General features: G+C 19.0%; 4 protein-coding genes across 4 annotated transcripts in view; 3 read left to right on the top strand and 1 right to left on the bottom strand. All coding sequences in view use genetic code 6, as the record gives it.

Annotated features, from left to right (window-relative positions):
• The window catches only part of TTHERM_001063949 (hypothetical protein), a gene marked incomplete at both ends in the record, with an annotated part of 346 nt that extends 126 nt beyond the window's left edge, over positions 1-220 (bottom strand). The window contains 2 exons of the mRNA XM_012795245.1: positions 1-28; positions 147-220. The exon at positions 1-28 is cut by the window's left edge and continues 126 nt beyond it. Coding sequence (XP_012650699.1) covers positions 1-28; positions 147-220 — 102 coding nt within the window. The remainder of the gene's footprint in view (positions 29-146) is intronic.
• A 1,724-nt stretch (positions 221-1,944) lies between these two features.
• On the top strand, positions 1,945-6,439 carry TTHERM_001063948 (hypothetical protein; the record flags this gene model as incomplete). Its single annotated transcript, XM_012795244.1, has 22 exons — positions 1,945-2,455; positions 2,498-2,713; positions 2,802-2,880; positions 2,985-3,074; positions 3,152-3,241; positions 3,341-3,430; positions 3,541-3,624; positions 3,793-3,882; positions 3,934-4,023; positions 4,255-4,344; positions 4,434-4,523; positions 4,623-4,712; positions 4,832-4,921; positions 4,985-5,074; positions 5,150-5,239; positions 5,330-5,419; positions 5,514-5,603; positions 5,681-5,770; positions 5,859-5,948; positions 6,044-6,133; positions 6,283-6,368; positions 6,435-6,439. 22 exons carry the CDS (start codon positions 1,945-1,947, stop codon positions 6,437-6,439), a joined length of 2,421 nt encoding a protein of 806 aa, XP_012650698.1.
• Positions 6,440-7,087: 648 nt separating this feature from the next.
• TTHERM_01063940 (hypothetical protein) lies at positions 7,088-7,828 on the top strand (the record flags this gene model as incomplete). Its single annotated transcript, XM_971429.2, has 1 exon — positions 7,088-7,828. The coding sequence occupies one exon, from the start codon at positions 7,088-7,090 to the stop codon at positions 7,826-7,828; it is 741 nt and encodes a 246-aa protein (XP_976522.2).
• Positions 7,829-9,020: 1,192 nt separating this feature from the next.
• TTHERM_01062930 (kinase domain protein, putative) overlaps positions 9,021-12,243 on the top strand; it is a gene marked incomplete at both ends in the record, with an annotated part of 8,827 nt that continues 5,604 nt past the window's right edge. The window contains 10 exons of the mRNA XM_971427.3: positions 9,021-9,059; positions 9,117-9,166; positions 9,629-9,718; positions 9,917-10,006; positions 10,253-10,342; positions 10,526-10,615; positions 10,853-10,942; positions 11,228-11,317; positions 11,573-11,662; positions 11,906-11,995. Coding sequence (XP_976520.3) covers positions 9,021-9,059; positions 9,117-9,166; positions 9,629-9,718; positions 9,917-10,006; positions 10,253-10,342; positions 10,526-10,615; positions 10,853-10,942; positions 11,228-11,317; positions 11,573-11,662; positions 11,906-11,995 — 809 coding nt within the window. The remainder of the gene's footprint in view (positions 9,060-9,116; positions 9,167-9,628; positions 9,719-9,916; positions 10,007-10,252; positions 10,343-10,525; positions 10,616-10,852; positions 10,943-11,227; positions 11,318-11,572; positions 11,663-11,905; positions 11,996-12,243) is intronic.

Genomic DNA, 12,243 nt, shown 5'->3' with positions numbered 1-12,243 from the left:
TTTTATCTAGTTTTATTAAAATTCTTTGCTACTTTAATACTATTATAAATTTAGATAACTGTAATTAGAGATCAAAATTTCATTTTATTTTTTATTGATTTCTAAATTTAATTTAAATAATTATTTGTCTTAACATAAAAAGTTACAACTAAATTGGTGTTAATAGTTCATACTTTCTATTTAGTTTTTTATAAAACTGTTGCTAACTCTCAAACTTCATTTTAGAGCTAAAGTATAATTATTTTTTTAAACGTTTACACAAAAATTTTATTTATACCTTTCAACTTGACTAAAATTTCATGAATGAAAATATGCTAAAATTGAAATTTTAGTTTTCAGTTTTGATGAAAATAAACATTTCATAATTGAATTTTGATATTTTTGCATCATTTAATGTATCTGCATATTCTATAATAAATTAATTTCTGCAAAAAAAATACTAGGATTCTCAAACAATTTTTTTAATTAAAAGTCATAATTAACTTGGAGATGAAGGCACAAAAGTCTTAGGCTCTGCTTTATAAAGCTGTAAAAATCTCCAAAATTTGACTCTATCTCTTTAGTAATATTATTTACTTATTTTATCAATTAATTTGAAGAAAAATTAATTTTTTACAGCAGTAAAAAGTCAAAAATAATTTATTTATTTGTTTATTTTTTATAATTAAATTTAAGATTATTTTAATGAAATATTTACCATTTAAGTATTATTTTATTTATAGCGATAATTAAGTTGGTGATAAAGGTATAAAAGATTTAGGTTCCACTTTTAAAAATTGTTCTAAGCTTACAGCCTTATCACTATATTTGAAGTAAAATATTTAATTTTTATTTTATTTACATTCCTTAAAATAAACTTATGATTAATTTAATCTAATTTATTTGTATTTTTTCATTAAAAAAATTTAAATAAATAAAAGCAAGAATTAATTAAGCTATGATGGTGCATAAAATTTAATTATGTAGTTAACAACTTGTAAAAATCTTTTATGCTTGACTTTTTTTATAGGGTAAAATTTATTATTATTTAGATATTAAATTGATTAATAAACTTCTAAAATTTAAATAACATTTTAATTAGAAATAATAGTTATAATAAATTTATTAATATTTTATTTTATTTTTTAATTTATATTTTTTTTATAAAGAGCATGTAAATTTCCTCTAGCATAAATGTCTCAATTAAAAATCAAAGTTAATAAAATATAAAGATTAGTCACCAAAAAATTGTGGTTTTGATATACTTACTTTAAATCCTCATTAATTTAAATTAAGGGCCAAAAAAAATTTTTATGGAAATTCTTAAATCATAGTATCTTCAAAGATGGGAGGGGGGGGGGGGGAGTGCTCTTAATTAATGAGGATTTAGAGTATTTATTTATTTACTTACTTAAATCTGTATAAGGTTTTGTATTATTTTTGTAAGTAGCTAAACATATTTATTTAAATATTATAATATAAAATGTTTTTTTTTATTTATGTATAATCAATATATATCTTATCCACCACTGAATATTAATTAACATTGATCTAAATTCTTAAAATGTTTTCAAAAATTAACAAAATTTAAATAATTCTAAATAGTCCGTAAAAAAATTAAACTTGCACTTAGAAGTTTGCAAAAAAAAAAAAGAGAGGTTGTGAAAAATGTAAAATAATTTAAAAATTATCAAGAATTAAAGAACTATGAACATGAAATTTGCAATAAATAAAATAAAAATTTAAATTTGGATAGAAGTCTCACAGTTCAGAACGTAGTTATTTATATTAATAATCAAATGAGACTCCTAGCAAACTTTTATAGTAATTGAAAACAAAAGGTAAATTAATTTTTTTTGGTTTTTAGTATTAATTTTATTTACTTTTTAATTATATTAAATAAGCTATTTGTAAAAATATAAAAATTTTTTTGAAAAAAATTAAATATAATTCAAAAGATAAAAAATGAACACAATATAAAATAGCTTTAACAATAATTTATCTAAAACTGAAAATCTTTTCAAGCATAATTATAAAGAATGTCCAATTCACCTGAACGAAAAAGTAGTTTGTTTAACATCAGATGACGGACAAGGACAAGATACATTTCTGCAGAAATGCAATCATTGTTATAAATAAGACTAAATAATATAGAACAGCTCAATTCTTTTGGAAAATTTATTTGATAGTAAATTTGAAATAAAAAATAAAAGATAAACTATTTATGATGATGATGATGAAGATGAAGAAATCTTTTAAAAGCTCACTGAAGTATGTTAAAATCAAGATATCTAATAAATTGATTAAAAGATCAAAAATTTCTTCAAGGAATTTGGATAGTAAATTTAATTGATATTGCAAAATAAAGAAAGGTCTATCTTAAAAAAAATTGAATAAATGAAATGCTAAAATGAACAAGCTTTAAAAGAATGTAATATAAATTCTTAAAAAGAGAACCTTATTAATCAAATAAAAAGTAAATATGTTAATTTAGAAAAAGAAAATTAAATTTTTATAGAAAAAATTAAGTAGAATAAATTATAATACAAATAAAACATCCAAACGCTGCAAGACTTAGCTAAAAAATTTCATTTATTAGAGATTGACCTAGCAAAATCTTATTAAGTTAAGGAGTAGGTTATTTCATCTATTAGCTATCTTAATATCTTTGATTAGTTAGATAGTTATGAAACTTAAACTAATTGTAATTTAGATAAATCATATTATGATCAAAGTAAAATATAATTTTATGATTTAAAATATTTGTTGATTGCAAAAAAATTATTAATTAATTAATTGTAAACGATTTTTATTTAAAATAGGAAATGAATAGGTTAAAATAACTAAATTTGAAGACATGATAAATATTTTAAACTTCAAAAATGTAGAAATAAATTTGAGGTGTATTATTTATCTTAATTATTTTAATAAGAATATTTTTATTTATTTTTCTATATAATTTATATTTAGAGAAATGATTTTCTTAAAATTTTTTTATTTATAAGCTAAAATTCCATACAAGATAAAAACCTTTGCATGATTGGAGATATTCTTAGTATTTGCAATAATATTACTAATCTAACCCTAAACTTTGAGTATTTAAATTATTTTTGAAATCTTTAATTGTGAGATAGTGATATATATTAACTGATTAAAATATCAAAATATGTAGAAGCAATAAGATTGACAACTTAGCTCTTAAAAATATTGTGAAAGCTTTATAAAAACTTAGTAATATAGAATCTCTCAGTTTAAATTTAAAGTAAATTTTTAAAATATTTTACTCATCCTGGTTGAAAAGAATATAAAAATATTCAAAAACAAATCAAAATATTTAGTTAATTATAAATAATAAAAACAGTGGTAAAAAAATTAGTGATTTAATGCTTAAAAGTATTGCTAAATCTTTGAAAGGTCATAAAAATCTAATCAAACTTGATCTAAATCTCAGGTACATTTTAAAACTAAATTTAGGTTTCTTGATTTGCCATAAAAAAAGATATGATTCATTTTCAAAATATAATTTTTATAAAATTATTTTAATTTTGATAAAATCAATAGCTAAAACAATTTGAATGCATCAAAATGTGTAGCAAAAATATTAAACAATTGTAAACAAGTTCAATATTTAAGTTTAGATCTAAGGTAATTTATTTTTCTATATCAAAATTTATCTCTCATTTAAATTTAATTTATATATCTTTAGAAACATCTCTGTATTAATTTTATTTATTAAAAAGTTTTAAGAAATATTTTATCCTTCCAAAAATAATAATTTTTTAATCAATTTTTTACATTAAATAATTTTTATAGTGATAACTTTATTGATGATAAAACAATTTAAGATATTGGACACAGCTTAGCAGATTTAGAATAATTAAAATCTTTAAAAATAGATTTATCGTAAAAATTAATTAATCATTTTCAAATTTAATTTTTATAAAGAAATTAAAGTTAAAATAGGCTTAGTCCAAATGGGATTTAATCTTTATTAGAATTTCTTTCATTATAAAAAGAATTAAATAATTTAGATTTAAGTATCAGGTATTTTTTAAATAAATTTTATCCTAAATTGATTTATTTTTATTTGAAGTTTTTTAATTATTTTTTTTTCCTTTAATTAAAATAAATAAATGAATCTTAATTTTTACAAGAATTATTTTTTTTTTCAAATAAATAAATAAATTCAAAAGATTAAAAATTGTCTTTTTTGAACTTAAAATTATTATTTTATATTTTATTTAGTAAATTTTTTTGAATTTTTAATATTTTTAGAAATAGTTCTATTTGTGTTGAAGGTACTAAGGCTATTAAAAGTGCTCTAATGAAATTAAAAAACCTAACAGAGCTTACGATTGATATTAGGTAGCTAATATTTGTTAATTTCATACTTTCTTTTTTAATAACAATTTTAAGTTGAATTGCTTTTTGATAATTTTATTTAATATTTTAAGTCACAATATAATTGGGTTTAACGGAGCAAAAAATATTGCTGAATGCTTGGTACAATATCAAAATCTTACTAATTTAACTCTTAATTTAAGGTAAATAAAATAATCAATTATTTCACAAAAAGTATAAAACAAAGTTAAAATTTATTTGTTTGTTTTAATTTAAAACTTTTAATTAAACAAAACGACTAGCAATAACTCTATCAATGTGGAAGGAGCAAATAATTTAGCTAATTATATTGAAAAATGCTAAAAACTAAATAGCCTTTGTCTTTATTTAGGGTAAATAATTAATTAATTCTTTAATTTTCCAATTCTTAATTATTTATTTATTTTTGATTGATTGATTGATTTTGATTCAAATAAAATACTTATTTTGTAATTTATTATTAATACTTAAGATCGAACTCACTTGGAAACAAAGGAATTTAGAAAATAACTCAGTCTATCCAAAATTGTTAAAAAATAACTTAATTGAGTCTTTATTTAGAGTTATATTTTATTTATTAAAATTAAAAATGTATTAATTTGCTGTATTAAATAATTAATTTAAGTGAAAATGAAATAAAAATATAAGGAGCTCAATATGTTTCAAAATGCTTGGCAAATTATTAAAACATTACTCATTTTACCATTGAGCTTTAGTAATTATTTCTAATACAAATTATTTATATTTTAAATTCTATTTTTTATAAAAATTTTTAAATATAAAATCAAAGTTCAAATCAATTAGGTGAAGAAGGAGCTGAGTGTATTGCAAATTCTATTTTAAATTATAAGAATATAACCCATTTATCGCTTGGATTCTAGTAATTAATTATTTTAATAGTATTTGTATTTTTACAGTTGAATTTTTAATATTTTTACTTCAATGCTTATTTGATTAAATTATTTTAAAGATCGAACTCAATAGGAGACAAAGGAGCTAAGAATATAGCTAAAGCCTTGAAAGAATATTAAAAATTGACTCATCTTAATCTTTATTTAGGGTACTTTTAACATATATTAAATGAATTTTCAATAATAAACAGATTAAAATAGTTAAAATTGTTGAAATGTTTTGAAAAAATAATTATTTGGAAGATTAAATTAGATAAGATCAGATGGAGTTTAAAGTATTGCAGATTCTATTTAAGATTATAAGAACATTACTCATCTTCAGTTAGGGTTCTTGTAATTAATTTTCAATCTTTTTTATTGAATTTTTTAAAAATAATTTAATCATTGAGTTTATTTTTAATGACAATAAGCTAAAATAAAATTAATGAAATTGGAGCTGAAAGTATTTCAAAGGCTATATAAAATTATACTAAAATAACTCATCTAAGTCTAGATTTTATGTAAAATACATTAAATACTTTCATCCTTTTCCTCAAATATCTTTTTCAGTTTAAAATTCTTATTAAAAATAAATATAAATAAATAAAGAGAAAATTAGATAGGAAAAGCAGGAGCTTTGAGTATTGCTTATGCTTTAGAAAAATATCTCAACATTAACCAACTGATAATTTATCTATCGTAAAAATTTTTGAAATATAAATTTGTTTTCAGCAAAAAATGATATAAAAGCATTTATTTATAATTGTTAACTTAATTAAAAATAATTTTATTAGAAACAGCTAGATTGAAGTAGAAGGAGCTACTTATATAGTAAATGCTATTAAGTAATACAAAATGATAAATCACTTAGATCTTGGGTTTGAGTAAAATTATTTATTTTGCAGACTTTTATATCATTTTATTTAGTTAAAAGTAATTTAACATAAATAACAAACAAAAAAGTTGATAATAGAAAATAACTTGAATTTAAGCTAAGTTTATTCTAATTTATTAATTTGATTCTTTTAAAAAGGGAAAACAAAATTGATGAGACAAATTAATTGATTTTGAAACAATAGTTACAAATGTCAATGAATGGAATAGACTTTAAAATAGCATGTATGTGATATAAAATAAATAAATAATTATTCTAATTATTTTAATATTTTTTAAAATTATCATTAGTTTGACGATTGATTAACTTACACATGATCAGATAAATCTTTTGACTTACATTAAATAATCTATTAATTAAAAATAAGGTTCCCACTTAAGACAATAAAAGAAAAATATTATATATTATATATATTTTTAAGTATGCTTGTTTATTTATTTACTCATTTATTTATTTTTTTTTTTCTGTTATTAAACGTAAAACAAATTTAAAAAGACCTTACTTCCTTAATTTTCATTGTAAATTTTTAGCGATACTTTCTAAAAATGAGCATTTATTTTAATAAATAAAAAGTGATGAAAAAATAAATTTCTTAAACCTTGATTAATGAAGGTTGACAATATGCTTTGTGGATAATATTTAAATTATTGATTTGATATTAATTGAAAAATAAAATAATTAATTCTCAAAATGATAGTTAAAATAGAAGATTATTAGATTACATTTGAATCAATCATTATTTTGCAATTTTTTTTAATAATAATCTTACCTTATTTTGATATTTATTTTGAATTAGTTTTGAGAATTGACAATCAAAAATACTGTTTTAAGGATCAAATTAGATTTTTATTAAATTTAATTCATCTGTTTAAAGATATGTTATCAGAGTTGATTGATTTAATATATTTAATATATTTAATTAAAGAACTTAATCCAATTAAAAATGAACAAAAAAAAAGGAAAATAAAAAATAGACTAATTAAAAAAAATACATCTGATAGATCTTGAAAATTATAATGCTTAATAAATTTAAGATTTGAAAGAAGTTTCTCTAATTTAGAAAGAAATTAGATTTTACGTTGGTAACCTATATAAAAAGTTTGCAATAAATCTGAGACCTTTTAATGAATAAGATGCATAACAATTATCATAAGAAATTAGTTAACTTTTCAATAAAATTGAGAAACTTCAAATAGTAATTATGGATGATAATTTTGAGCTAAAATACCTTTAGTTGATTGGAAATGCTATTTCATAGTGCTAAAATTTAATACATTTAAATATATTTATCAATGGTATCAAGCATATTTATTGTGAAGAAGGCTAAATAAGTGATTATGTCATTTTTACTTAATAAATCTCATAATGCAAAGATATTTAATACTTAAATCTACTCTTTGAAGAAGGCTATATTGATGACCAAATCTGCTTTTAAATGCTTAAAAGTTTGTAAAGCCTTCCTAAACTTAGCCAAATTGTATTAAATTTAGTTGAAAATCCATTAGATATTTCTTAAGATGATTGGCAATAATTTATTTAGACTTTTACAGGATTTCATAATTTAAATTATCTTGTAATATGTTTCAATGGTGAGTAAACTAGTAAGTTTATGAAAATGTTAGCATAACGCTTTAAAAAAGTAATTAAAAAATTGATCCATCTTAGGCTTTCATGGATGGATTGACTCACCAAGATAACTAATAAAATAAATAGCTAAATTTTATTAAAAGTAGTAAATAAAAAACAAATTAATTCTATTGTTTCATGTTAATTTTATTTGATAAAATTATATAATCAAAAAGTATTTATTTTTTATATATTGTAACACATTAAATTGTTCTATTTTACTTAATTTTTTTTATCTTTTACTCCATTTCAAAAATATTCTAAGAGAAAAAAATATTAAATTTTCTTTAAAAACAGAGTGGTAAATTAAAACAAAATTCTTATAATATTTTGAGAAGAAAGGAGAATGAATGGAATATATTTTTCATACTTTTAATTAAATAACATAAAAATAAAATATTTATGTTTATTAAATAGAAGATATAAATTAATTAAATAAAGTAATTGAATAAATATATATCAATAAAATATTGAGAGATATTTTGATGCTGAGAAAATATCGATGGACAATAAATAATATAAATGTGATCAAATGATCATCAAAAGGGGCTGATCTAAGTTTAATTGAATAGTCTTTTGGCAAACTATAAAGATAATTAAAAGAATATTATGGTGAAGTATATACCTAAGATCAACTCTAGGATAATATATGTGAGATTTTTTGTCAAGAGGACTTTACAAAATTAGTTTAGAGCTGCTATGAGAATGTGAAAGAAAAGTGGCAATTAGTTAATAATAATAAAGGAGGAGTGTAATTCAATTTAATTATTACAAATGTATTATATATTGCATAAATTATATTGCTATTATCAGATAATTATTATATATGATGCCAAAAATCTGGAGATATACTTTATATTATATTATATTATATTATATTATATTATATTATATTATATTATATCATACCTTCACTAAATTTCATTCATTTTAAGATATCGTAAAACCTCGTTAACTCGCAACCCACAAATTCAAAAAATTTTCGATTTATCGAGGTTTTTAATTATTTTTTTACTAGAATTTTTCAAATATGACTAAATGCCCATCTCTAATTCACTATATTTTTAAATTTTTGCTTTAAATACAAATGTTAAAATTAATTGAAGAATTTTAAATTAATTTTTCTGTTATATCTTTTCATAAAAGCAAATTTATAAATTAAAATTTTAGAATTATTATATTTTATTTGTACTTTTTATTCATTTATAATTAATTAAATTTCTATTCAATATTTTTGAAAAAAAAAATAAATGATATAATAGAATAAATATAATGAAGAATTAGTAGAAGTAATGATTAATTTTTTTATTAATATCCTTTAAATTTATATAAATTAATAAAAAAAGTTTTTAAAAACTCCACTTTAATCTCATTAGGTTCTCCATATTAAGTTGAAGTATTAATAATTATAAATATTATTTTTATTATTATTAATATTTTTTATATATTTAACTTTCAATTTATTTAAATAAATAATTTTTTTATTAGAAATTCTAATCATTATTCATTGATTTTTTATAAAAAATATTTTTTAGCTATTTTAACTTAATTTTTATTTAAATTTATAATTAGTTATTATTTGATATTTTTTTCTTTATTTTTTGCTATTAACACTTACACTTAATAAAATCAGTTTATTGTTTGTAATTGTAATATTTTTAATTATAAAAGGTAATTTAAAATATTAAAGCTCTAATCTTTATTTGATTTATTTTCCCTTTTCTTTTTATTGTACTAGCTTTTTTCTCATTTTTTGTTAATTTAACTAAATATTAATTAATCTAATTATTTCATTTTTTTCTTCATTTTTTTCTTCTAATTAACTAATTAATTATATTTTTTCTCAATATTTAAAAAGTTCTAAATAAATTGGTATTATTAGTGCATAAGATTTAGGTTCTGCTTTAGCAAAGTGCATTAATCTCTCAAATTTGACACTTGAACTTTCGTAAAAACAGTTTATTTATTTTAGATTGTGATATATTCAATTATAAAAACTAATTCAAAACAATAAAGCTCTTTTTCTTTGTTTAATTTAACTCATCATATTCAATTTTTGCTTTTATTATTAATTAATCTTATTATTTTATATTTCTTCTTCATTTTTTCCTTCTAATTAATCATTTTTTCTTCAATATTTAAAAAGTTTTAATTAAATTGGTGCAATCGGTGCATCAGATTTAGGTTATGGTTTAGCAAAGTGCATTAATCTCTCAAATTTGACACTTGACCTTCGGTAAAATCAGTTTATTTATTTGGAATTATGACATTTTTAATTATAAAAACTAATTAAAAACAATTAAACTCTTTTTTCTTTTTATTGTGTTGCTTTTTTTCTTCTTTCTTTTCTTTCTTTGTTAATTTAACTCATAATTTTTTTTTTCAAATTTTGCATTATTAATTAACTAATCTTATTATTTCATATTTTTTCCTTCGAAAATTAACTAATTAATGATATATTTTTTCTTCAATATTTAAAAAGATACAATAAAATTGGTAATGAAGGTGCATCAGGATTATTTTCTGCTTTATCAAATTGTATTAATCTCTCAAATTTGACACTTAATCTTCGGTAAAAAAAGCTTATTTATTTTGGATTGTGATATTTTTAATTATAAAAACTAATTAAATAGAATAAAACTCTTTTTTATTTCTTTTTATTGTGCTTACTTTTAATTTAACAATTCATCATTTTATTTTCAATTTTTTCTAATTAACTATTTAATAATATATTTTTTCTTTAATATTTAAAAAGTGGCAATAAAATTGATGATGTAAATGCATTAGGCTTAGGTTATGGTTTATCAAAGTGCATTAATCTCTCAAATTTGACACTTGACCTTTGGTAAAAACAGTTTATTTATTTTGGATTGTGATAAATTTAATTATTAAAACTAATTAAAAACAATAATGATCTTTTTTCTTTTTCTTTTTATTGGGCTTGCTTTTTCTTCTTCTTTCTTTGCTAATTTAACTCATCATATTGTTTTCGATTTTGCTTTTATTATTAATTTATCTTATTATTTCATATTATTTCTTCATTTTTTCTTTCAATTTTATTTTTTCTTCATTATTTAAAAAGTTTTAATTAAATTGTTGATGAAGGTACATCATACTTAGGTTCTGGTTTAGCAAAGTGTATTAATCTCTCAAATTTGTCACTTTTACTTGGGTAAAAGCAGTTTATTTATTTTGGATTGTGATATTTTTACAGGGTGTCCCATAAATAATGGAAGAAAATTTGAATATAGTTAATTAATTTAATTCTATAAAAAAATTATTCTAAAAAATTATTTTTTATTTAAAAACCTAGCCTAATTAAAATCTAAAGTTTCCATACCACTAGATTTTAATTAGGCGTTTAGCTATAATTAATCTTATTATTTCATATTTTTTCTTTACTTTTTTCTTCCAATTAACTATTTAATTATATTTTTTTTCTTCAATATTTAAAAAGCTTTAATTAAATTGGTCCAATGGGTGCATTAGGCTTAGGTTCTGGTTTAGAAAAGTGCATTAATCTCTCAACTTTGACACTTTAACTTGGGTGAAAGCAGTTTATTTATTTATTTAGTTTGGATTGCGATATTTTAAATTATAAAAACTAATTAAAAACAATAAATCTCTTATTTCTTTTTCTTTTTATTGTGCTTGCTTTTTTTCTTCTTTCTTTATTAATTTAACTCATCGTTTTATTTCCAACTTTTGCTTTATTATTAATTAATTAATCTTATTATTTCATATTTTTTCTTCATTTTTTCCTTCTAATTAATGATATATTTTTTCTTCAATATTTAAAAAGTTCCAATTAAATTGGTGATGAAGGAGTATCAGGCTTAGGTTTTGGTTTAGAAAAGTGTATTAATCTCTCAAATTTGACACTTCAACTTTTGTAAAAACAGTTTATTTATTTTGGATTGTGTGTGATATTTTTAATTATAAAAACTCATTATAAACAATTAAACAGTTTTTTCTTTATATTGTGTCTGCTTTTTTCTTCATTCTTTGTTAATTTAACAATTCATCATTTTATTTTCAAATTTTGCTTTTATTATTAATTAATATGATTATTTCATATTTTTTTTCTTTCTAATTAACTATTTAATTAAATATTTTTTTTTGAACATTTAAAAAGTGACAATAAAATTGGTACAATGGGTGTATCAAGCTTAGGTTCTAGTTTAGCAAAGTGCATTAATCTCTCTTTTTTGACACTTCAACTTGGGTAAAAACAGTTTATTGATTTTGGATTTTGATATTTTTAACTATAAAATTTGAATTTTATTTGATTTCTTTTTTTATCATTTTTATTCCATTAATATTATTTTATTTATTAATTTAAGAAATTGATTTTAATTGAAAAGTTAATTCTATTTGATATTTATTTAATATTTACATAAAATTTATTATAAAAGTTTTAGCTTAAGGAATTAATCATAATTCAAAGCAAGAAGCAAGTTTTTTAAATCAAAA

Source organism: Tetrahymena thermophila, assembly GCF_000189635.1.
Source record: "Tetrahymena thermophila SB210 genomic scaffold scf_8254828, whole genome shotgun sequence".
Classification (NCBI taxonomy): domain Eukaryota; phylum Ciliophora; class Oligohymenophorea; order Hymenostomatida; family Tetrahymenidae; genus Tetrahymena; species Tetrahymena thermophila.
Note: the sequence above shows the minus strand (reverse complement) of the source record. Positions and strands in the feature narration are given on the sequence as shown.